The sequence below is a fragment of the Pipistrellus kuhlii genome, unplaced genomic scaffold (genome assembly GCF_014108245.1).
Source record: "Pipistrellus kuhlii isolate mPipKuh1 unplaced genomic scaffold, mPipKuh1.p scaffold_m20_p_2, whole genome shotgun sequence".
Taxonomy (NCBI): Eukaryota; Metazoa; Chordata; class Mammalia; order Chiroptera; family Vespertilionidae; genus Pipistrellus; species Pipistrellus kuhlii.
In genome coordinates this window covers 166,190,530-166,216,158 of record NW_023425515.1, presented here as the reverse complement: position 1 = coordinate 166,216,158, position 25,629 = coordinate 166,190,530, and the positions used below count along the sequence as shown (strand labels likewise).

The 25,629-nt window shown below is 42.6% G+C and overlaps 2 protein-coding genes across 2 annotated transcripts; one reads left to right on the top strand and one right to left on the bottom strand.

The window, feature by feature from the left end:
* The first annotated feature begins 574 nt into the window (after window positions 1-574).
* Window positions 575-2,161, top strand: LOC118723575 (parafibromin-like). The gene has a single exon (XM_036446060.2). It carries the CDS (start codon window positions 581-583, stop codon window positions 2,159-2,161), a length of 1,581 nt encoding a protein of 526 aa, XP_036301953.1. The 5' UTR covers window positions 575-580.
* A 14,260-nt stretch (window positions 2,162-16,421) lies between these two features.
* ZNF684 (zinc finger protein 684) lies at window positions 16,422-22,495 on the bottom strand. The gene is given in 5 exon segments (XM_045584654.1): window positions 16,422-18,022; window positions 20,082-20,177; window positions 20,500-20,626; window positions 21,271-21,309; window positions 22,281-22,495. Coding segments are annotated over 4 exon segments (1,158 nt in total). The 5' UTR covers window positions 21,286-21,309; window positions 22,281-22,495; the 3' UTR covers window positions 16,422-17,102.
* Between the last annotated feature and the right edge of the window lie 3,134 nt (window positions 22,496-25,629).

Here is a 25,629-nt window from a genome sequence, read left to right as displayed (position 1 = left end):
GCGAAAGCTCCAGTAAAGTGGGAAACGGCCTGCCAGGACATCGAAGGCATGTCTCCAAGCGCACACCGTCACTGGAGGAGGTTGGCGCTGTATTGGTTCAAAGTGTGAGTGGAAAGGGGATCTTTGAAAAGTAACCTCACTGGGTGATCTTGTCACAAATTTGCACCTGGGCAGGACTTGGTGGGCAGTCATGTCCAAGGCCTATTTCTGTAGGAAAGTATTTATCTTGCTTTAAGCAAGCCCTTTTTATCATTCATGTGCATCTAGGTGAACGCACCTGTGAAATGCCAGAGTAATCCTTGTTTTTTTCCGACTTTTTTGGGAATCTTATAATCCAATCTGTGCCTTGATTTCTCCCGCCTTCAAGTAATCTCTTTAATTTCAGACGAATAAAGGGAACTGCAGAGTGGGTGCCTGGCATAAGCAGCCCAGCCAGTGGCAGAGGCGACAGCAGAGCCAGCAGCAGTAGCAAAGGCGGCGGCGGTGGCAGCAGCAGCAGCAGCAGCAGCCCAGTGAGGCAGGCGGGCAGTAGTTCTGGTGCTCAGGGGCCCCGGTGGAGCCAGTTGCGAGGAGGCAGAAGATGGCAGAAGTGCTCAGCGTCCTGCGACAGTACACCATCCAGAAGAAGGAGATCGAGGTGCAGGAGGACAAAGTCATCTTTGGGCGCGAGTTCTCCTGGCCCAAGACCGTGAAGACCAATTACGTGGTGTGGGGGACAGGAACGCAAGGCCGACCCAGGGAGCACTACACGCTGGAGTGTCTCTTATTTCTCCTGAACAACGTGCACCTTTCCCATCCCGTGTATGTCCGCCTCGCAGCCAATCAGAATATCCCCGTGGTGAGAAGACCTGACCGAAAAGACCTGCTGGCCTATCTCAGTGGCGAAGCATCCACGTCTGCAAGTATCGACCGCAGCGCCCCTGCACAGCTCGGGCTGCAGCCTGGATCCAGCCCAGGGAAGCGAGCTGCAGACCCGGGGTCCCCAGCAGCAGCCAAGAGGCCCCGCATCGAGGATGAGGAGCCCCTGCGCCTGGACAAAGAGAGGTGGGCCGCCCGCCTGCAGGGCCCCAAGGAACGCATTGTGCGGCCTGATGTGCTCAGGCCGCTGTCTGACACCATGTCCGTGGAGAAAATTGCTGCCATCAAGGTCAAAATCATGGCGAAGAAAAGATCCACCATCAAGACGGACCTAGGTGGCCCCTTGGCTGCCGTCAAAGGGAGGAGCTTTGTGGACGCGGAGGCGGATGTGACCCGGGACATTGTCAGCAGAGAGCGAGCGGGGAGGACACGGAACACCATCCTACAGAGCACGGGCAAGACCTTTGCCGACGACGTTTTTGCAATTCTCAGGTCTGTGGAAGCCAGGGAGGCGGGCCGACAGCCTCCACAGCCACCCGCCCCAAAGGCAGCACCTGCGGCTCCCACTTTGCCTACCAAGCAGCCGCCCCCAGCTGCCTACAACAGGTATGTCCAGGAACGATTCAAAGCAAAAGAAGACACGGAAGGCTTCCAAATTGACACGCTGGGCACCTACCACGGGATGACGCTGGAGTCCGTGAAGGATGGGGCGGCACAGCCAGTACCCAGACCCGTTTGCCAAGCCACACCGCCCCACCAGCACAAGAATGGCTCTCGGATCCCCATCATCATCATCCCTGCCGCCCCCACCTCCTTGATAACCATGCTCAACGCAAAGGACCTTCTGCAGGACCTGACCTTTGTCCCCTCAGAGGAGAAGAAGAAGCAGGGCTGCCGACGAGAAAGTGAAACTCTGATCCAGAGAAGAAGAGACCGCATGCAGCAGCCAAGGGGCGCCGCGCTCAGCCTCACGGTGCCCTACAAAGTGGTGGACCAGCCCCTGAAGCTCACGCCTCAGGACTGGGACCGGGTGGTGGCCGTCTTCGTGCACGGTCCTGCCTGGCAGTTCAAAGGCTGGCCGGGCCTTCTGCCTGATGGATCTCCGGTTGACATCTTTGCCAAAATTAAAGCCTTCCACCTCAAATACGACCAAGTGCCTCTTGACCCCAACGTGCAGAAGTGGGATGTCAAGGTGTTAGAGCTCAGCTACTACAAACGCCACTCGGACAGACCGCTTTTCTTAAGCTTCTGGCAAACGCTGGATAGCTACATGGTGAGGCATAAATCCCACCTGAGATTCTGAGCTCCGTGCTTTCCCGCCTGGCACTCTGGATTAAGGAGCGTGGGTGTGCCTGCATCTAAAGACTGACTGAGTGTGAAGAAGGTCAGGGATGGAGCACAAGATGTCATCCGATGATTTTGTGCTTCAAAGGGATCATGATGCCTGTCACTCATATCAGCAAACTCTGTGGCCTACAACTTTTTTTTTTTTTTAATATTAGCCTTCTAGTCTGTAATGGAAATTGTATATTTAATACAAGTTTTTTCTGCATTGGTTCAATTAGCATGCCTTAAAATGTGTTTCTTTAGAAAGGAAATAAAGAAACTACAAAACTGTTATTTGCTGAAGCATTTGAGATTGTATTTTGACCCAAATAAAGTGATCAAAATCCTCTATAGCTTTGGACATTTCTTCTGTTGGTGAAAGCATTTAAGCAGTCTCTGTTGAATCATTAGTTCACCACTAGGCAAGCCAAGCTGAGACGAGTGGTCACACATCAAAAGTGATTGTGCCTTAGCTAGTTTGGCTCAGCGGATAGAGCATAGGCCTGTGGATAGAGGGTCCAGGTTTGATTTCATTCAAGGCACATGTCCGGCTTTCAGGCTCAGTCCCCAATGGGGCATGCAGAAGGCAGCCAATCAATGAGTCTCTGTCATCATTGATGTTTCCATCTCTCTTCCTCTCCCTTCCTCAGTGAAATTGATAAACACATATCCTAGCTAATAAAAGGGTAATATGCACATTGGATATCACTCCAACACACAAGATGGCTGCCCCCATGTGGTCAAAGATGGCCACAGCCATATGGACATAAGATGGCTGCCACAAGAGGGCTTGCAGGGGAGGGCAGCCAGGAAATCCAGATTGGCAGGGGAGGGGAGTTGGGGGCAATCAGGCCTGCAGGGGAGGATAGTGAGTGGTGACAAGGCCCACAAGGGAGGGAAGTTGGGATGGGTACCAGCCAAGAAGGGGTGGGCAGTTGGGGGATGGAGGGTACCAGCCAAGCAGGGGAGGAGAGTTGGGGGTTACCCAGGCCTGCAGGGGAGGGCAGTTTGGTGTGACCAGTCATGTAGTGGAGGGCAGTTGGGGGAGACCAGGTCTGCAGAGGACGGCAATTGGGGGAAGCAGGCCTATAGGGAAGGCAGTAGGGGGTAAAGAGGCTGGAAGGGGATGGCAGTTTGAGGCAATCAGGCCAGCCAGGTATCAGTTAGGTGTCAATCAGGCTGGCAGGGGAGTGTTCAAGGGGTTCTCAGGCTGGCAGGAGAGTCATTAGGGTGTGATCAAATTGGCTGGAAGAGGCAGTTAGGAGCAATCAGGCAAGCAAGCAGGTTAGCAGTTGGGAACCAGCATTTGTGAATTGTGAGAGAACTGTTTCACTGCCCGTTAGGCCAGATCACACAGGCAGTGGGGCATCCATGATACAATAGGATTGGGCCTGAATGGGAAGTTGGGCATCCCTCCAGGGGTTTCCGATTGGAGCGGGTACAGACTGGGCTGAGAGACATACATACACACCGACACACACACACACACACACACACACATACCATTTGCAAATTTTTGCACAGGGTCTCTAGTTATAAAGTAAAAGTGATTGTTCTTTCATTTAATGTTCTTGGGAAACAGGAACTGAAACTGCACATTTAAGTGTGAAATAACATCTAAAGTTATGTGGGTGCTAAAATGGCTGAAGCCGGGTTGATTTGGGATGTTCTAAGTCCAGCACAAGCCTCAACATCTAGGCTGAGGCCTCAGACAAACAAGTCATTGAGTAAACATGTAAACAAGCATCTGGCGCTAGGCATGCCCACCTGATAGCAGCCCCACTTGGGGCTGCTTCCACCCATGTTATGCTGAATTAGAGCACATGATCTTCAACTTGCCTGGCATTGGCCTCTCCTTTATTCTCTGTCTCATCTCTTAAAAGCTCAGACACCTCAATTGTGCTCTATTGTAAAATCAAGCACCTGAACTTGGTACACTGCAGTTGTGGCTCAGCTGAGGTCACTAACAAGACCTTTACCTCCAGCAAGGTGGTGCAGCACCCCAGCCACTTCTGCAGTGGGAGGGCCTTAAGTGAATTCCCCTTCAGCTCGGACTCCAGGCAAGTGCTGAAGCTTAACTAGAACTTCCTGAATCAAGCAGTGCAGTCTGTGATCCTGTAGGGAATGTTTCTCTGACCTGCCAGAAAAATGGGCATTTAGGAATCTACAGCTAACACAAATGAGGACAAGATAAAGCACAAAACCTCCCAGTAGATTCCCTACCTAGTGTCAGATAGCTCTCAGGAAGAGGCTGACTTCCCCCTCACTGACCCTGACCCCCCACTCTGCACAGACTCAAGTTTCCACAGCCCAGCGCCCAGGCTGCCTCCAATCCAGTGACTCATCCTCCAGCAGAGTGAGAGCGACCAGCTGACCAAACCATTTCAGAAGGGCTCATTGATTCTCATGACCCAAGGTGTTGTCAGACTCCTAATGAGTTTATAGACCTCTGTGGAAATATGACTCATTCTCCTTATCGCCACATATAGGTTTTGAGGTGAGCAGATGGTTCTGTGGAGGTGATAATCTGGCAAAGAAGGGGCATCTGGGCTGTAGTCACAGCAAGTGAACCTCTTTAGCTGGTGGAGCGTGACAGAAGACAAGCTTGCCAGGATTTTGGCGGGAAAAGAGCATTTTGGGCTCATTTGTCTCAACAGGAGTTTCCTTAACTAAATGTTCAAGTGGCAGTGTTTGAGAGCTGTGATTCTACACTCTCAAAAGTTGCCTGGAGAAATCTGTCAGCCTCTAGAATGGCTATGTACTGTAGCAGCTCCACCCAGGGGATCACAGGCAGTTCTTTGCTAGATCTAGATAGAAAAACAAACAAACAACAAACATTAAATAAAACCATGTTGAGGGACCACAGGGAAAGACATAGCCTTCCTAACTTATATCTGGAGGAGACCTGATGGCCGCCAGTTGGGCGAGTTTCCACATTGGAACTGAACAGGTTAGGGGCTTCCCTAGCAGAGGGGAGAAAGGAGAGGGAAGTGAAGAGGGTGGAAAGGAAGGAGGAGCAGAGATGGGAAAGGCCTGTGGTCAGACCAAGGACAGAGAGCCTAGCAAAGCTTGTTAGCCATCAAGGGCGAGGGAAACACTCGGGTCTGTGCTGCCCTGCACCTCGTGGACCCTGGCCAGGGGGACACCATTCCACTGACTGGCAGGTGGAACTGGGCTCTATCCTCGCTTGAGCCTACAGGCTACACACTTCAAATACCCAGCACTGAGAATAGTGCCAGGCTACTTCCCACAAGCATGCCAAGGAGAACTCAGTCTGAGTGAACTTTTACAAGCATTAATGTTTATTAGAAACCTAAACAAGAACAAACTTTGGGTCATTGGGAAATCAGTGTTTCCTCTGTAAGTCAGCAGCCATCACTGGTGTTGGCACACCTGAGATCTTACAGTTGCCTCAGTCTAAACATCAGATCTCAGATATTCTTCTCAAATGCTAGTGGTCAAAACTAGTGTTCAACAATTGCTCATGTATGTGTGCCTGATTATTAGCATAGACAACTGTTACAGCAGGACAGCTGGCTGCCCAACGTCCATTACCACAACCTTCAGCCACTCCCATAGCCTCAGAGAAGTTACACACCCTCACTCTCCACTGTGGGCCAGTCTCTCCAGTGCCTTTCTACTGGCAAGCCTGGAAAAGCGCTTCTGCTCAGATCCACTGGGTCTGTGCCTCCAGCCCTGTGGTTTCCAGGACAGATGGGGAATCTGTTGGGAGGAGGTGCTGGGCCACTGTACTGATGTCTCACTTTCTTATTGTTGTTCTCCTTGGCATTCTTCTTCTTAATAAAGTTGACCATGGAGTCCCCTCTCTTTCTTGTTCTCTCAGCATCTGATCCACATCTTTATCATCAAGACAGCGGGCCATGCTTTTCATTTTCTTCATTGCATCCTTCCACATTTTGTTGCTGCTGCTGGCTCTGGACAAGCCCCTTTCCCACTGGGCATCAAGAGCTTGTCTCTGAGTCTATCTCTGCTTCTCTCCTTGCTCTACAATTTCCAGTTTCAAATTCCTCTTATGACCAGACTAATCTTGAAACATGGTTTCAGCATATTGGAATTCAGCTTCAAAAGTTATGGTTTCTTGAATTTCTGCTGCTCTGGCTGTTTGTCAGTTAACACCAACCCAGTGCTAACCCAGAATACACCTGTGCAGCCTTCTTTCCCAGAGGCTGAGCCCTTTGAGGTGGAGGCAGGTGGGAATCAGAAGAGTTGGTCTCTTGTTTCCTCCCTGGTGGAGAGGGGTCAGAAACCGGGCTCTAGTCTCACAGTCCCTTTTATGGAGGTGTTGGGAGCCAGCAGGGAGAAGAGGGCTCACCTTTCTGGTTCCCTTATTCTTTGAATAAAATATGGGGCAGCCCTAGCCATACTTTCTCTTCCCATTGTATACTGCTGACTTAGGTCTCCATCAATCTATGACAGAAATACTACATCCTAATAGCATTTACTGCTGCCACACACGTTCTAAATAATCTTAATGTCTCTGCCAAATTTTCTACCTGAAACATCCAATTTAATTTGTTCCACACCTGGTATAAAACCTTAAGTGATTCTTAAAAAAAAAAAAAAAAAAAATATATATATATATATATATATATATATATATATATATATATATATATATATATAGTATATACTTTTTTATTGATTTCAGAGAGAAAGGGGGAGGGAGAGAGAGATGGAAACATCAATGATGAGAGGGAATCATGGATTGGCTTCCTCCTGCAACCCCCCTATTGGGGACTGAACCCACAGTCCAGACCTTTACCCTTGACTGAAATCCAACCTGGGACCCTTCAGTGAATAGGCCAATGCTCTACCAACTGAGCCAAACCAGCTAGTGACCTTAATTGATTATTCACTATCTTAATTCCCAGACCTCTATTTTTCTAGGCCAGTGGTCGGCAAACTGCGGCTCGCGAGCCACATGGGGCTCTTTGGTCCCTTGAGTGTGTCTCTTCCACAAAATACCACCTACCTTAATTAACTTAATAACAATGTACCTACCTATATGGTTTAAGTTTTTAAAATTTGGCTCTCAAAAGAAATTTCAATCCTTGTACTGTTGATATTTGGCTCTGTTGACTAATGAGTTTGCCGGCCACGGTTCTAGGCCATCCATACTCTATCCTGTCATTAATGAGCACCTTTTATGACATCTGAGCTCCAATTATTTGTAGGGGATGAATATTGGGAATCATGCTCTAAGTGATCTCATCGATATTCTCCCAAATGATAATTCTTATTGGAATTTCAGAATACTCCAAGTGACATATAGAGAGCTGGCCACGCTTGGCTCCCTCCCAGAGAGGACAGGCATTTCCAGTCCCCCCGCAGAGGCACAAGAAGGAGTGGTGAGCAGGCCAGCCTTTACACATCAGGTTGCCTGGCACAGGACCAGCACCCAATGAATGCTTTTTAAGTGAATGAATGGCTAAATGCAGAAACATTTGCTAAATATATCCATCCAATTAGGCTGTCAAAGACAATTCATGGTTGAATTCAAGTCCATTTTAATGGATAAGTGAAGCTCTGGAAATTTTAAGAGCAAGTGAGTGAAGTGGCTCCAAGGACTTTATGGCTGGAAGGTTAACAATATTTGAAATGAAATGAATATCAGGATTATACAAATTTATTTTGAGGGTTGCAATTCACTTAACTAGCACACTATAACTAAATTAAGCAAAGCTTGGCTCTGTTTCCCAAACGTTGAGAGGTGCTAAAAATTATATTCAGGCCTTAGTCAGTTTGGCGCTATGGTTAGAACATCAGCCCAGGGACTTAACAGTCCCAGGTTCGAAACCAGTCAAGGACACGTAAATCAGTTACAGAATTGATTGCCAGCCCCAGTCAGGGTGTGTGTAGAAGGCAACCAATTGATGTGTCTCTATCACATGATGTCTCTCTCTCTATGTCTCTCTCCCTCCCTTCCTCTCTCTCTAAAAATCAATGGAATAAATATCCTTGGTTGAGGATTAACAACAACAAAAATATATTCAAAACTGATGGCGAAGGAGATTGAATGGCTGGAAGAGACGGCTAGCTAGCTGATACTACCAACACTACCTTTTTCTATATAGTGTTTTTCTCTACTTATACCATGAAAAGAGTAACTTATTCTATGCTTATTTATTATTCTCTCTACTTAGGCTCTTTGAAATAAGCCATGGTTTTCCTTAATGTAAGAGAGAAAGAATTACAGTCAGAACTGCTGATGGTGAAGGGACCAGACATAAGAAGCTGATCAAAGAGTGCAGGAGCTACCACTTGGGGCAGTGGTCGGCAAACTGTGGCTCGATAGCCGCATGCCGCTCGAGCCGAGCCGTGGTTTGCCGCTCTGTGGACTAATGAGTTTGCCGACAACTGCCTTAGGGGTGTTTTAGAAGCAGGACAGCCCCAGCCTGCAGGACGTTATTCATTTCCAATGCTGAAGAGCAGTATACAGGCAAAGGGCAGATGGGAAAGAGATCAAAAGTAAAAATGACCATCTTAGTCACTTGAGGTTGACATTTCCCAGATGCAGGAAATAGGGACAGTGGGATTTGAGAAAAGGTAATGCCCTCTGTGAGACCTGTGAGCCATTCCAGGGTTTAGGCATTAATCTGATAAGCTTTAGCCTAAATGAAGATTTCAAAAATAACTTTCCTATTTAAGAAGAAGTGTTAAGTTAGGAGCAAGGCTTGGTAAGTTGCTTGAGCTGTTTGTGGATGAATCTGAAAGTATGTTTGGTGTTCCAGGTGGGCCAGGTGAGCTGGAGGAGTCAGAGGAGGGTAAGGGAAACGGTAGGTCCTTATGCTCCATAATCTACCCATGTGGACTGACCAAATTAGTTGCTTAGTGGTAGATTATTAAAATAAAGATATAGCCCTAGGCAGGTTGGCTGAGTGGATAGAGTGCCAGCCTTCAGACTGAAGGATCCCAGGTTTGATTCCAGTTAGGGAACATGCCCAGGTTTTGGGCTTAATTCCCAGTGAGGGGCATGCAGGAAGCAGCCGATGATTCTCTCTCATCATTGATGTTTCTATCTCTCTCTCTCTTTCCCTTCCTCTCTGAAATCAATATAAATCTATTAAAAATAATAATAAGTAAGTAAAAGTGTATCCATTGGGGTGCAGTGGCCCCTCTAAACTAGTGACCTCCTCTGTCTCTACCCCCAAGTTGCCCACTGCTCAACCTTTTTTATCCCCTTGTCCCTCCTCAGCTTGCTTTCAGAAGCAGACACCTGCTCCTTATTGAACTCCACTGAATGTCTTTGAAAGGTGTCAGAGCCCCATCGGAAGGGTTCCTTAGAGAAGCTGGGAGTGGGTGCTTGGATCCTGTTGGTTCACTCCTACCGATGGTACCAGGGCCAAAAATGGGGCTTATTAATCACAGGGCCAACAGCTTATTACTTACAGAGTGAATTGTTCTAGTACCAGAAACACTTTCAGAGAGGAGTTGCTGACAAGTGCACGGTTATTTTTATATTGTGGAACTTATTCATCACCCCCAAGGCAGGTGATCAGAGGCCGCTTTAATGACGCCACTTGTCATAGCCTGACCCTTTTTACAGCATGAGCCCTCTTCTTGTCTAGTTCCTTTATTTCCATTAATTGCTACCCGAGAAAACTCTGTAAGCATCAGTATTTTATAGGACATCCCAGGTCCCATCTTGACTGTCATGACCAAGATTCCAAATTAGCCAACCACTAGGAAGACCAGGTTCTATTTTTAAAAGGTCTATAAAGCAGCAATTCCCAAATCTGGAACGCAGGTGCTTCGTCAGGCCTTCTCACAGAAATACTGACTCACAGCCTCCTGAGGTGGAACCCAAGATATATATAATTGATTTTTTTTTTTTTTAGAGAGAGAGGAAGGGAGAGGGATAGACAGTCAGAAACATCAATGAGAGAGAAACATCTATCAGCTGCCTCCTGCACACCCCCTACTGGGGATGTGCCCACAACCAAGGTACATGTCCTAGACCAGAATCGAACCCAGGACCCTTCAGTCCGCAGGCCAACACTCTATCCATTGATCCAAACCGGTTTTGGCAAGATAGCTATATTTTTAACAAGCTGTAGAGTTGACTCTGATGCCCAGCCACATTTGGGAACTACTGATAAAAGGTTCAGATCAGGGTATAAATTCCCTGTGTTGCCATTCCATACCACCATTTGCAGTATACGCTCTACATATGATGAAGATTATGTCAGGGACAGATTAATTTACACCAATACTTCTAATTTAATCATTGTTGCACTAGGATAATTGAACCATTATCCTACTCTAGCACAGGAATTTCTCAACCTGTTTTTAATTGTTCATATATCAGAGACTCATTCCAGATGGCCTTCATCAAGTTGTATATTCCCATGCCAAACCATTTCTAAAGCTTGTTGGAAGCTTTAGAATAAGATCATTTAAAAGCCATTTGTGCAGCTTGTCCCCATTAGTTTTCATTTGCGGTCATCAACTACATCACCATGAGTGATGTCAGACAGCCATTTGTGAATATTTCCTTGGGCCCAGGCTCACCGGCTGCGTAGCCACAGGCGGGGGAACCTGCTGGGATTGTCCTACCTCCTGCCCTTCGGAACCTGGCTCCCCATCGGCTGGGAGCCAAGAGAAGGGGAAGGAACGGGTAGCTCTCATTTGGCCGGGGCCCTCTGGAATGTCCCGGCACTGCCTTCCTCTGACACGCACCGGCCCCTCTGGGCGGTCTGAGGCAGGTCGCCCTCCCGCACCTTAAGATGGGAAGCCCCGCCCCCTGCGACCTTTCCCGACCCTCTATTCCCCCAGATCCCAGCTGGCACACTGCACAGCTGTGCACCTGGCTGCGCCTTCGTCTGCCTTACTGCTCAGTCCAGCCTTCCAAGCCCCTTCTTGCAAGTAGCTCCGATCTCCATCTCCGTGGGGGGATTTCTTGGAATCTTGTCTTTTGATTTGGGGAAAGAAATGCCAGGGATTCTCCCCCAAAGCTGGTTCATGACTGCTGATTCCCATCCCCGCCCCTCCCACCAACCTTCTAGTTATATGATGTTGGGGGTGGGGAGTTGGAGGAAGGGATTGGTGGAGCAGGTCTGCAAAAATGGTTGCAGAAAAGAGAAAGAAGTCATGAATGCAGTATGCAAAAAAATAAAATTTAAATAATAAAATAAAATAAAATAAAATAAAATAAAATAAAATAAAATAAAATAAAAAATCCAAGAACAAATTTGGGAGAATTTATTTTACGGGCTTCTTCAGACCTTTTCCGTGTGTGTGTGTGTGTGTGTGTGTGTGTGTGTGTGTGTGTACTATACTCGCCCTGACTAGGGCCCAGGCCAGGGAGGAGCCTATTGTAAGTATGCACTGTATATAGTATTTATGAAACAAAAACATGTTGATTTAGTTCCTATGTTTGGAAAGAGCTGAGGATAATTTTGGTTTTCTTCTTGCCAAACATTTATGCAGCTTAAGACAATGAGGTCAGTGACAAAAGTGCTCTAGAGAACAGTATATATTTGTCCAGTTCCGGAAATATATTTTAGATTATTCTACAGTATTCCTTCTTATACTTATGAAGGGAGCAAGTTAATTTATAGAATTAATTTACATGCTTCCTGATATGTTACAATTAAAATTCTTGTTTTAGTCCTAGCTGGTTTGGCTCAGTGGATAGAGTGTGGGCCTAACAACAAAGAGTCCAGGTTGATTCCTGTCAAGGACACACCCAGGCCCTGATCTGGGCACATGCAGGAGGCAACCAATCGATGTGTCTTTCTCAAATTGATGTTACTCTGTCCTTCCCCATCCCTTCCACTCTCTCTAAAAATCAATGGAAAAATATCTTCAGGTCAGGATTATAAATAAACAAATAAAATAGAATTCTTGTTTTATTCCCTTATTCCCACAGTAGACCATTGCATATTTCTTGCCATCTTGACCTAAACAGTTGCTCTTTCAAGGTGATGTCACATCAGGCTGCAACAGTGAAGCCCCCTACTCCCTGGTTTTCTTTTATTTTTCACTGAATGAAATTTGTGCTTGAACAAAGAGTGTATCTTTTTAAAAATATATATTTTTATTGATTTTTTACAGACAGGAAAAGAGAGGGATAGAGCGTTAGAAACATCGATGAGAGAGAAACACCAATCAACTGCTTCTTGCACACATCCCCACTGGGGATATGCCTGCATCTATGGTACATGCCCTTGACTGGAATTGAACCTGGGATCTTTCAGTCCATAGGCTGATGCTCTATCCACTGAACAAGCCGGTTTCGGTTGAAGAGTGGATCTTAAATCCTTTTCTTGGATGGATTGCCCTTGGATAAAATAGGCACCATGGTGTTGATATGTAATTAAGTTAATAACTATTATTCACTAGTATCTATGAATGTGACCATTTAAAATTTTAATTATAGTGTATTCTTTTGTTGGAGTTCAATCTGCTGCTTTGTAAAAATAACTATGTAATTAATGTTTCAATTTTTAAATTTACAAATTCTAATAATTATCATCTAGGTCATTGAAATGAAGAGTCAAGAAGGTGAACTCATACTTCTGTACTCATTTTTTTTAAATGTTTATAAAGGTTGAGGTATATTCAATGACTTTCTCTGAGACAAAAATGAACACTGAAAATAGGTGAGAAAATGATGCCAGAAAATGTGGGTAATGATTCCATGTTTGTTGATAAATTGCCATTACAGAGGTCAAAGAACGAGTCAATTAAGTGAGGGTAATGCTCTTTTCTGTAGACCTTCTGGGTCATCTGTAAAACTGACTGGAGAAAGTGTCCATTTGGGCTGGGAACAGAGCTTTGCTTTAAGATTTCTAAGCTAATCATTTTACTGTTTTGTTGACCTTGTACACAGCAATGAGATTAATCTGTATTATATAAGAAGGGAACTGATATTTATAAAATCACAAATTTGGACCACAGGCTTTCTTCAACTTATAGTATAGTAAGAAAATACCTTTTACTTCAGGCATAAGATCGTGTCCTCTTATTTTACTTCAACGTGTGTTTCTGCTCTCTTTCTGTTGTATCAAGCTCATTTGTAAATTGTTTTGTGCCTGTGATTTATGACTTATTTCCCTATGGTGGCAAAGACTTATGCCATAGTCTTTTTTTTCCCCTTAAATATATTTTTATATATTGTATTTAGAGAGGAAGGAGAGGGAGAGAGGTAGCAACATCAATGATGAGAGAGAATCATTGATTGGATGCCCCCTGCACGCCCCCTACTGGGGATCGAGCTGCAAATTGGGCATGTGTCTTTGACCAGAATTGAACCAGGACCCTTTAATCTAAAAGGCCAATGCTCTATCCACTGAACAAAACTCATTAGGGCTATAGTCAGTTTTATTGACATCCTTAGATGAAAGAAAGGTGGCTGTGAGCAAGGTGAAAGTGAAACTGAGTGATTAACTGTCTCAGAACACCGTGAGCTTGTCCATCTGGATTGTGCTGCTGTCTCTTGTTCTTGTTGTAGCTTGCCATCTTGAAAGTCTCCATTTGTTATGTAGTAATGGGTGCCTGAAGCAGGACCTGGTTGCAAATAGCTCTGTGCATTTATGTCATGCCAATTATCACATTTCCAAAGTATAAAAGATATTTCAGGCTTATGCATGGTATTTTGGGGTGAGTTTACACCTCAGCCTTTCTCTCAGCATACACAGCTGCCACCCTAAATGTACATTTCAGAATAGAGCGCCTTAGCCAGACCAAAGGTTTACTTTGTGTTTCTACTGACCAGAGTTACCTAGATCGGTAAGAGAAGCTTCTTTTCAGGTTATGGTAAGAAAAATGCCCTTTTTTTGCTTGTCAGAAAAATATTCCCCCATATTTGTGGGGGGCACAGGACCTTGTACACAGCAATGAGATTAATCTGTATTATATAAGAAGAAAAATTAGAAAATAACTGGATAGAGAATGTTAATGCTGCCTTTTGTGTTCCTTTAATAAGATGATCTTAGTGCAAGGCATAGTTTAATTTTGTTAGTTTAAATCATCATTCCTCCACTAATCTGTAATAAATATAGTTTATGGGTTTTAGTCTTAAGGGTAATAGAGTGAATAACTTCCAAATAGAAAAGTAAATAACCTTCCTTGATATATTAATAATATTATGGTTATTCTAATTTAATTCTAATTTAAAAGTACTTTTAATTCTAATTTTAAAAGAAATGCTGATTATGGTCTAGAACTTTATGTACCACTATTATTATATGTCTTCCTATATAATAAAAGGCTAGCGACCATAACAGCATAACAACTGGACCAACTGATCAACCAGTCACTATGAGGTGCATTGACCATCTCTTGGTCCCCTCTCCCTGCAAGCCCACAGGCTCCAATCACTGGACAGCCAACAGGGAACCAAAACCACAGTGAACTGGGGTGGGTGGCAGTGGGGTGGTGAATGGATGAAAGAGTGGAATGCCAACCTCTTGGTCCTCCCCCGACCCACAGGCTCAGATTGATCGCCTGGCCAACAGGGAACCAGATGGGTGGAGGCAGCAGGATGGGACTAAGGACTGGCGAGTGGGTGGATCGCAGGCTAGGCCTAGGGACCCCACCCATGCATGATTTCATGCACTGGGCCTCTAGTTTATTTTAATAAAAAACTATTAGGAGAGTAATGTATCTCTAGAGTGCCTAAATTCCAAATTAGATACCAAAAGAATATTGGTCATGGTCTGGAACCTGGGCATTGGGGAATTTGCACAGGAAAAAACAGAATCATTCCTACTTGAAGGGAAAAAAGGGATCACCTTAATGCCTAATGCCATGGGGCCCCATGGTTTTAAGAGTAATCCACATTTTAAAATTGTCACAATATATCTCATTATTCCTCCACTAATTTCAGATTCAAATGTGAATTTGAAAGTTTCCTAAGTGTTTAATTTTCAAAGAATTAGTACCATTTTGTAGTCAGTCATAAAGCATTAGGAATGTACTTTGCTGTCCAAAGCAGACTTTGATTCTGTAACCTATGGAGAATAAAAAGATAATCTGAAGGTGTTTGAATGAAGGGCTAATATATTTTAACTAGAAGTCTATTCATAACTCTTCCTTTCCAGCCTTCACCTGGGTTTCATTTTAACTAGCCACAGCCTAGGACAAAGATGCCCTCTTGCTGTGTTGCCCAAGATGTTGCCGCATCCAAATCTCCTTGATTGCCTTAGATATCGTGTCTAGTCAAGCACTGGGAACGTGCCAGAGGGAACAATGTAAACCTGATGGGCTAGAACATTTGACTTTGGGTCTTCAAATAAGCCAAAAACAGGTACATTTTTGGTTGTGTTGAGTCTTGTGTTCAAAGTGGCCTTGATCTCACTTCTGAACTTTATTGAGCACTATATTTATAGGAAATTCTGAAAGTCAGACTAGAATTTTCTTTGTCCTATGAGATTTCTTTGTAAGGCAGCATGCTCTTTTTTGAACAGTTTTCGGGTGAGTAACCTTATTAGCTGTCAGTTCTAGAACCTTCCAGGAATTTTAATTAGTATGCTGCATTCAAAGCACTTTGACATGTATATTTAAAGTGACAGTTTTAACAATAAAATGGTGCTATATTAATCACTGTGAAACTTGAAAGTGTGATGCTCTACATTTTAGGAAGCTTGATTCTTATTTTCCTTTATTAATTATAAAATGTGACTTGTATATTTCACTTTTCATTTTGACAGTGGTTCAAATGACTCACATATTGGCAGGCAGCTACTTTTAGGGTGTATGGTAAATCATGGTTAACTTTTCCAGAGAAAATGGTGATGTGTTTACTTTTTCCTTGCATGAAGCCATGGGAATTGCATTTATTGGCTAATTAATTTCCAGTGTTTCTACAGTACAAAATAAATGTAACTTGGCCGTCCCTCTGGGATGGGGGGACTCTAGTGGGGCTAAGAGGACTGGGCCACCATCTTATGGGTATGGGCACTTCCATCTTTGTGATGGAATGACGATTAATTTGCATATTACCGTCTTATTATATAGGCTTTTTCTTAAAATGTCACATTCCAAAGCAAAGTTGCTCTGCAGGAAACTTGCTCTTTTCAACTTGATTAATGCTGCCTATGTTATCATATAGAAAATTCCAGGCACTTCTAGGAGGTAAACCTGTGTCAATTTCTTGAAAGTTACAACAGCCTACTTTACTAAAATCAAATATAGATGAAACTCCCGTTAGAGTTGACTACTTGAGCTATGCTTACCTTATGTAAACACATCAATGAAAAAGAACAGGAATGTTAGCATGCAATTGTTTTATTTACATACTTATTTAAATACTTATTTTCCTCAATGGAATGTTTATTGTAATACAGAATACAACTGTTTTCTCCTCCTCTCAATTGGTAACTTGTTAAATTTTGTTTTCATGTTTACATATCATGCATAGGAAAACGTCTTTATAACAAGTTTTATAACTAAAGAGGAGACTCTGGGTTTCAGTAACACTGCTGTGCGCATTAAAAGTGCCAGCAAGTGGATATATTCCTGAAATTCATACTACATTTTAAACACATTTTCCCTTGCATGTTATTAGGATTGGAAGAAAAAATGGTGATACTTACTGCAGAAACATAATTTAATATTACATATAAACATATTTTATACTCACACATACATAAATGTATAATTTGTTATAAAAATAAATCAGAGATGGTAAATATAGTCTTCACTGATTACTTGATTATTTAATTTATACTTACTTTCAATGCTCTATGCTCTATTACTTATGATTTCATGATTTCTGTGATCTTTCCTGTAAAAAGTTTATTATCACTTCCAGAACATGATTGGGATTATCTTTTTATGGAAATCTACTCTTTCCAAATTCATTCTAATTCTTGTTTCTCCTCACCATGAAATCTCTTTTTAGTAAAGACTTATTTAATATCTAAGGCTTTCTCATATTCATAAGATGAATATCACCTATGAATTTTCTGATGCACAATAAGATTTGACTTCTGGGAAAATGCTTTCCCACATCTGTTACATTCATAGGGCTTTTCTCTTGTGTGAGTTATCTGATGTCTAAGGAGATGAGACTTCTTGATTAAGGCTTTGCCACATTCAATACATCCATACGGTTTTTCTCCTGTGTGAATTCTTTGATGCGTAACAAGCACAGATGTGTTGCCAAAGGTTTTGCCGCATACAATGCAATGGTAGGGTTTCTCTCCTGTATGAAATCTAGAATGTTTATAAAGGGATGAACTATACCTGAAGGTTTTCCCACATTCCTTACATTCAAATGAGTTCTCCAGTGTATGAGATTTCACATGTTGAGTAAAGGAGGAGTTCCATGTGAATGATTTCTCACACTGACTACATTCATAAGGTTTCTCTCCAGTGTGAAGTCTCTGGTGGACCATGAGCTGTGTTTTATGCATAAAAGCTTTCCCACAATCCATACATACAAAGGGTCTTTCCCTGTTATGAATTTTCTGGTGAGTTGCAAGGTGTGCCTTCCTGCTATAGGCTTTCCCACAGTCATTGCATTCAAAGGGTTTTTTTCTTGTATGATTTTTTTCATGTCTAATTAAATGAAAATTCTTCTTGAAGACTTTCCCACAGTCTTTGCATTCATAAGTGTTTTCTCTGTTATAACATCTATTATAATTCAGTAAATCTAAAGTAGGTTGCAAAGTCTTCTCATGTGATTTGCATTTATATGATATCTTTCTTGCATTTATACGATTTTTTCCAATATGATCTGTACTCATATTATAACTATGGAGTGTCTCCAGAGTCAGTATTTTACTGAATGTGAGCAAAACTGAATTTTAAAAATTGTCTTCACTTTCCTGGTGCTTTTCTGATTCATCAATAAACGAGTAGTCAGCTTCTAAAAATGAGTACAATGAAACATTATTAGTTAATTTTTCCTATCAATAGTTATAAAAGCAACTTATATGACTTCAAACTTAATCTCTCATTTTAAAATAAATCCTATATTTGCCTTGCTCCTGAGCTTTAAGAATAAAACTCTAAAAAGGAAATGGGAGGTGAATGACAGTAATGAAAATAGATGACTTGACTTGTGACTTGTGGAAAACAGTAAAATAGGTGTAAGGTTCAGTGAGTAGAATACAAAGGAAATCAAAGGTTGCTCAACAACGGTGCCTCGCTAATTCAGAATGAAGAGAAACATTGTGAAGATTGGGTTAATGGAAAGGGGAACAAGAAATAAGTGATCTAAAGGAAAATATCATAGGAAAAACTAGATTTGGAGGATGATGATTAAAATCAGATCTTCACTACCTAATTTCTAGATTGCCCTATTAGTATAGCCCCATATTTCCTTCATTCACATCTCTTTTTCCTCTTAATCACCTGGCATAATGTCAGTTCCCTTCAGGAATATTCTTATATCTCCAGTCCTCTGACCCCATTTAAACTACATCTGAGAGATATCTGTAGACAGTGTTCCAACTTAATTACAGCTAGGATTCATTTTCCCATATACTTACTTGTCAGCACAGGAACACAAATATCCAAACAGGACATTCAAGTGCAAGTTATCTTCAGCCCAAGCATAGAGTCTGTCTGCATGCTATCATTTTTATTCTGGCTGGATTTCTATATATGAAAACTATCTGTCATATTTGCATTTGATAAGAACTGTTTTTACATCCTATTTCAATCTAACAAACTAATCCCCAGAAGTATGGGTTGCTGGAAGCTAATTCCATCATGTGATAATTAATGCAAGAAGTCCTCAAAAGGTTGATGGGCTTCTATATTCAGCAGGGTTGAATCATACTGCCTGCTGGAATAGCCAAAAGCATTTCCCCAAACCAGAAAATCTGCATATATTACTGCCTGCTCCTGGAACAGCCAAAGGCAGTTCCTCCAACCTGACAATGCCTACTGTATACCAAACCTTCCTTTGATATGTGTATCTGCTTTGCCTTAGGGCAATTTGTGTTAATAAAAAGCTAGGGGTCCAGAAATTCAGAGAGAACTTGCGTTACTATAGCTAAGTCTACTCTGGCTCCCTCATGTACTCCAAATTTATATTTCTAGTCTCTTTATTAATTTACATGCAGCCCTTTCTCCAGATTCCTGAACCCTTTTAGATGCTGAGAAACACCCCAGCAATGGGTATTGGGTTTCTGTTTTCTCTCACTTTAAGCAAAAAAGGAAGCAGCATCCTGTGTTATCTCACTCAACAAAAACCAAATGAAAATTCCAGGGTAATTAGCCTGATGAACAAACTATGCAATATAATGAGTTCACTCATGGTATCTAAGCATATATTCTTCTAGTCCTCAACAAAGACCTTCGGTTCCAAGGATTCTACTTTCTTTAAAATGTTTTTGTTTATTTGAGAGAAAGAGAAGGGAAAGAGTAGAGAGATAAGAACACTGATGATGAGAAAAACATCAATGGGCTGCAGCCTATGTTAACGATTACTCATTTATTTCAGCCCTTTGTATTCATCATGTTTCTATTGAAATAAACCCACTTTTCTATGAAAACTGAAGCTTTTTTTTGGCAGTCCCCAAACTTAAGCCTTATTTGGCCCATTTTAGCCTTTGAGTTTGACATGCTTGCTCTAATAATTAGAAGAGATCTGCAATCATGCTGGGGAGGGAAGGAGAATGAGGATTTTAGGAACGAAGAGACCGAAGCAAGGATTTAGAAGCAGGCAGTGTGAGAAGCCAGAATAGAGAGGAGAGGGCCATCCTTTGTACAAGAGCTGAGCAAAGAGAAAGAAGAGCTATGTGGAGAGTGAAAGTGAAAGTGTCATTTGGGGACCTCATGATATATGTCAAGTGTTCCCAGTCACTTCCAAACGTGTGTGGCTTCTAAGAGATACTTCCTGAAAACTGTTTCAAAGGTGCCTGTCCCTCACTGACCAATTCCAAAGACTCCCACCTACCTGGCTTTCTCTCACTCACCTGGGTGGCTCCAGTGTGGGTTCTCTCCCTCCACCACCTGTAGCTCTTGTCCTTGCTCCACCCCGAAGATCACTTTGGTTTTGGTAATTGGACCCCCTGTTCATGGGAAACAACACAGAATTGGGAACAAGGTACTAGGGACAAACAACTACCTCACAACTCAGGTCTTCCTCCTTGAGTCTCAGGGCCTGTAAAGGATGACAAACAGTCTTTAGAACAGAAAGACTCTCCTCCTCCATTTGGGAGGTAGAAGCATAATCACACTGACCCCCAAAGAGGATGCCAAATCTTTGATCACTAAAATTCAGGGCCAAACCTACTAAAGCTTCAGAATGTTCACAGCTTTCACAAATCTTCAGGAAGGGCACTACTAATGCATTCTGAGTTACAATGAGAAGTTACCACCCACTGTCCTTACCCACTGAGATGAGGTTTCTAAAATTCTCCAACATCACATCCCAATATAAGGTTCTCTGATCACAGTCAAGCAGCTGCCACTCCTCTGAGGTGAAGTCCACAGCCACATCCTGGAATGTCACTGATGCCTGTAATAGCACATTGATCTTCAAACTAAAGTGTGAATCACGTGGGACTTCCAAGAGAATGTCAGCTTCTTACAGTCCTATCATGTTCACTGTTGAATTCCCAGAAAGTTATATATGATAACTACTGCATGTTTGATTCAGAAATAGACTGTGATAAAGACAAAAATCATACTTAAAATATTCATCTAATGCCAGGACAATTCAATGAGGAAAAGTATAGTCTTTTAAACAGATGTTGTAGGGACAACTGGATATATATAGGCAAAAGAATGAAGTTGGATAACTCTTCCATCCACACCTCACATCATATACAAAAATAAACTAAAATGGGTAAGAGACTTAAATGTAAGAGCTAAAACTAAAATTCTTAGAACAAAACATAGGAGTAAATCTTTGTGAACTTGGATTAGCCAATGGTTTCTTAAATATGACAGAAAAAGTGTAAGTGATGAAAGAAAAAATAGATAAGTTGGAATTCATCAAAATTTTAAAAGGACACCATCAAGAAAATGAAAAGACAACACAGAATGGGAGGAAATATTTATAAACCTTATATCTGATGAGAGATTTGTATCTAGAATATAAAAAGAACTCTTATAATGGAACAATAGATATTTAAATGACTGAATAAAGGAATTTCTTACCTGGAAGTTAATCATTTTCTGCAACTCTTGCACAGAGATCTATGAAAGTAAAAGTTAGGAAGTAAATAGAAGGACATGAAAAACCAGGACTGCAAGGTAGAACCCTGCTCTCTCAGAATGGAAGCACCCACACTGCAGCCTCAGAGAATGCTACCTACTGGGAGAATGTTTCCAGCAAGTCAGAAAAGCCCCTGTTTTATAAGCACCGATGTCTAGTTATGATTCTGTTATGAATATATGGATGTGGTACATTCCTACTGAACTAACAGCAAGTTGTTAACCTTTGAACCAGTGGCATGTTTCCCCCCCAGAAATTTATCTTAAGAAAATAAGAATAAATGAGTTAAAAGACTAAAAATTTGGTCTCTGATGCTCAGTATCTCTGGAAGTCATTCCTTCTTATGATTCTCTAGTGTCTACTCTGAAGTTGGTGTAAGAGATCTCAAATTAGGTTGGCTTTTTGAGAAGGCTAGATCCAAAGACCCAGGAATTTTATATATTTTTTTAAGCAGTTTAGACTTCAAATCCGTTTGTTTAGACTCCAAACTGTTTCTCTCTCTCTCCCCACCTCCACCCCCTCTGGAAACTCACCATCTCCTATGAACTCAGTCTGCGTTTTTTCGAATTCTAACCAGTACAGCTGGGGCCCTAGAAAGACTAAAATGTGCAAGAGGGATTCACAGCTTTATTTATATAATCTTCACTGGAAGGTCTGTAGATTCACCTAGTGCCCCTCAAAAAATGCCAGCAAATCGAAATTTACTCAATATTCACTGCTCAAATATTTCAAAAGAAGAATAAGTCCAAGTGTGTGTGTGTGTGTGTGTGTGTGTGTGTGTGTGTGTGTGAGTGTGAGTGTGTGTGTGTGTGTGTGTGTGTGAGTGTGAGTGTGTGTGTGTGTGTGTGTGTGTGTGTGTGTGTGTGTGTGTTTTGCAAAGTGCTATCTTCTAAAATAAGAATGCAATTTGGAGAAAACTCATCTGGATTTAAATCTCAGCTCTTCCACTTACTAAGCTGTATGAGTCTAGTCAAGTAACTTCACCTCTCTCAGCCTTAGTTAATGCCTGCCGTAAAATGAAGATAAGTTACTCCAGCAGGTGATGGTTGTGAGAATGCCTTAATACAGTTTCTCCAGAAATGCTTTCTTCCCAGATCCCCTGCACTGGTTTAACATTCCCTACTGCAGGCTCTGATAGGGCCAACGGTGCCTTCACCCACGAAGGCAGGAATGCAAACTAAGCTTGCCCCTGCCCCGGTCCCAGCCCCAGCCGTGATCTAGGAGCCCACTGAGTGGCAGCCAGAACCCTGCGCTGGCTTCCTCTGAACTTCTTCCGAACCGGGAGGAGCACACACGCCAAGTGACCGCAGGTGCGGGTTGTTGAGTTCATCTTGGGTTGAGTGAGCCCATAAACCAGCGCCTTTCTCCCCGCCCTCCCTCAGTCCCGCAGTCCCACCCGGCAGCCTTTCCGGCTCGCTCCAAGTCCTACATCCCTTCACAGAGATCTCCCAGAGCCTGGGCGAGCAACACCCACTGCCACTCCCGCTACACAGACTCGAAAATGACAGAACGCTCGCTACCTCCCTACCAGGCGTTGGCGGAAGTAACAGCCCACTTAGAGTTCCCAGGCTCCCCCGCGGTGCAGGCCATCCATCCGAGACTACATTTCCCATAAGGCACGTGGAGCTAGTTTCCGGAAAACCTCAGGTATCTCCACCTCACTTGGGGTAAATTCCAGGGTTGGTATCTCTGGGGCCGCCTTAAGAGCCATGTTCATTTTTAAAAGTGTGTGAGGGGGTCACTCTGGCTGCGAGTATAACTCAATGTCCTGACCCTCGGATAGTATCAGAGTGCCTGATCAAGCGGGGACCCTAGGTGGTCGCTTGGTCCTCTAAGTTCTTGTCACCTGTTGGTTACCTCCCTTGACTAAATGCCCAAGCTTTGGCTTGTTTGCCTGGACATGGTGGAGTCCACATCTCAAAATGGGGTCAGGTATGCTGACTCCACGTTTTCCACAAAAAAAGCAGGTGTACATATCATTTTTATTTGAAAATATAGACATCAGAATTTTTATTTTTTTACAGAGAGGAAGGGAGAAGGAGAGGAAGAGTGAGTTAGGAACATCAATGAAAGAGAAACACGGATTCAGCTGCCTCCTGCACACTCTCTACTGGGGATATGCCCAACAACCAAGGTACATGTCCTTGACTAGAATTGAACCTGGGACCCTTCAGTCTGCAGGCCGATGCTCTATCCACTGAGCCAAACCAGTTAGGGCCAGAGTTTTTAAATACTGGAAAATCTAAATCAGCAATATGCTAAGAGAATAACTTACCCTCACTCAAATTTGTTTTCTTCTAGCATTGCAGTAGCTTAGATCCGGAAAATGAAGAAGACCCAACAAAGAAGATTGAGAATGAATAATCTGTGAGAGAGGTGGGAAAGTAGGAGAGTTAGGATCTGAAAAATCAAGGGAAGAAGATGTTCCAAGAAGAAGGGAGTGATCCTCTGTGTTAAATGCTATCGATAGGTCAACTAGGATGAGAACTAAGAACTGACCATTGAATTTAGCAACGTGAAAGTTGTTGAAACAGGCCGCTTTGGCATAGTGGTGGAAGTTTGATAAGAGTGGGATAAAAGGGTGAGAGTGGAAGAGGAGAAAGCAAGAATAGATAACAGTTTTAAGAAGTTCTGCTTTTTTAAAGATGGACAGAAAAGTAAAGCTGTCTTTGCATGTGGCTAATGGATCCAGAATTTTTAAAAATTGCTCTGAGAGAGACATAGAGAAATGTGGACTTGTCGTTGCACTTGTTTATGAATTCCCATTGGTTGATTCCTGTATGTGCCCTGACCGAGGATCCAACTGCAGCCTTGACGTCAGGAGAACTGTAACCAACTGAGTTACCAGGCCAGGGTCAGATTTTTTTTTATGATAAAAGAAATTACAGTATATTTGTATTCTAATAAAAATGATACAATAGAGAGGGTAAAACTGATAACACAGCAGAGAAAGGACAGTTGCAGTAGTAAAGACCTTGAGGAAAGGGATGGAATCCAGAATACAATCATAAGGATCGATTGTAAGAGTGTGTACACTTCATCCACTGAAATAAAAGAGGAGGTGGAGTTCATGGATACAGATGCAGATGGGCAGATTTGGTGGTGGGAGAATTATCAACAGGATTTCCTCTTATGAGTGCTTCTATTTTCTCAGTGAAATAGAAAGCTGAAAGGGAAGATAGGAAGGTACTGAGGTTGGGGATTTGTGATGAGCTCAAAGAGGGAAGGCATGAATGCTCTGTACCCTTTCCCCTTCACCATGCCCTTATGCATCTCTCGTATCTGGCTGACCCTATATTGTATTTCTTTGTAATAAACTGATAATTTAGTAAGTACAATGTTTCTCTGAGTCCTGTGAGCCACTCTATTGAATTAGTTGAACCTGAGGAGGGGATCACTGGAACCTCCAATCTATAGCCTCTAGGTCAGAAGCACAGGTGACAACCTAGACTTGCAATTAGTATCAAATGGAGGGGGAAGGGGAAATTGTAGGACTGAGCACTTTACCTGTATAATCTGACAGTTTCCAGGTAGATAGTATCAGAATTGAGCTGACTTGTAGGATACTCAGTTGGTGTCAGAGAATTGGTTGGTGGTGGAGAAAAAAAAAAAAATCACAAAAACATTGGAAATGCTGTAAGTGTAATTTTAGTTTTGTTCATGACATTGCCTCCAAAGCCTGGCACTTAATGGATGCTAAATAATTACTTGTGAATACTGAATAAATGTGAAACTGTCTATAGTTTTATCCTCATAAGTGCATTATGGAACTTGTCTGGTTCAGCATCTTCAATCTATAGATCAATTTGGAGAGAACCATGAGCCTGGTCTCATTTATTTAAATCTGTTTTAATTCTCTCAGCAATGCTTTCTAGTTTTTGGTGTAAAACACTTGCATATTTTTTGGTCAAAAATATCCCTAAGTATTTAATCTTTTTTATGTTATAAACTATTTTAAATTTCCATTTGATTTTTATTGCAACTGTATAAATATAATTTATTTTTGAATATTGATCTGACACATGCTATAACATGGATGAAACTTGAAGACATTATGCTGAGTGAAATACTAGTAACACAGTCACAGGACAAATAATGTATTCCTTTGTAATAAACTAATAATCTAGTAAGTACAATGTTTCTCACAAGTCCAGTGTAGACTTCCTTTTGTGAACCTATACCATCTTGTACCACCCTACCACTTTATACTAGCTCTTAGCACATGGCTCTGTCATTGCCTGATTACTTGTCCATATTCTCTGCTAAACTATATAAACAGGAAGGCTGAAACTGAATTTCTT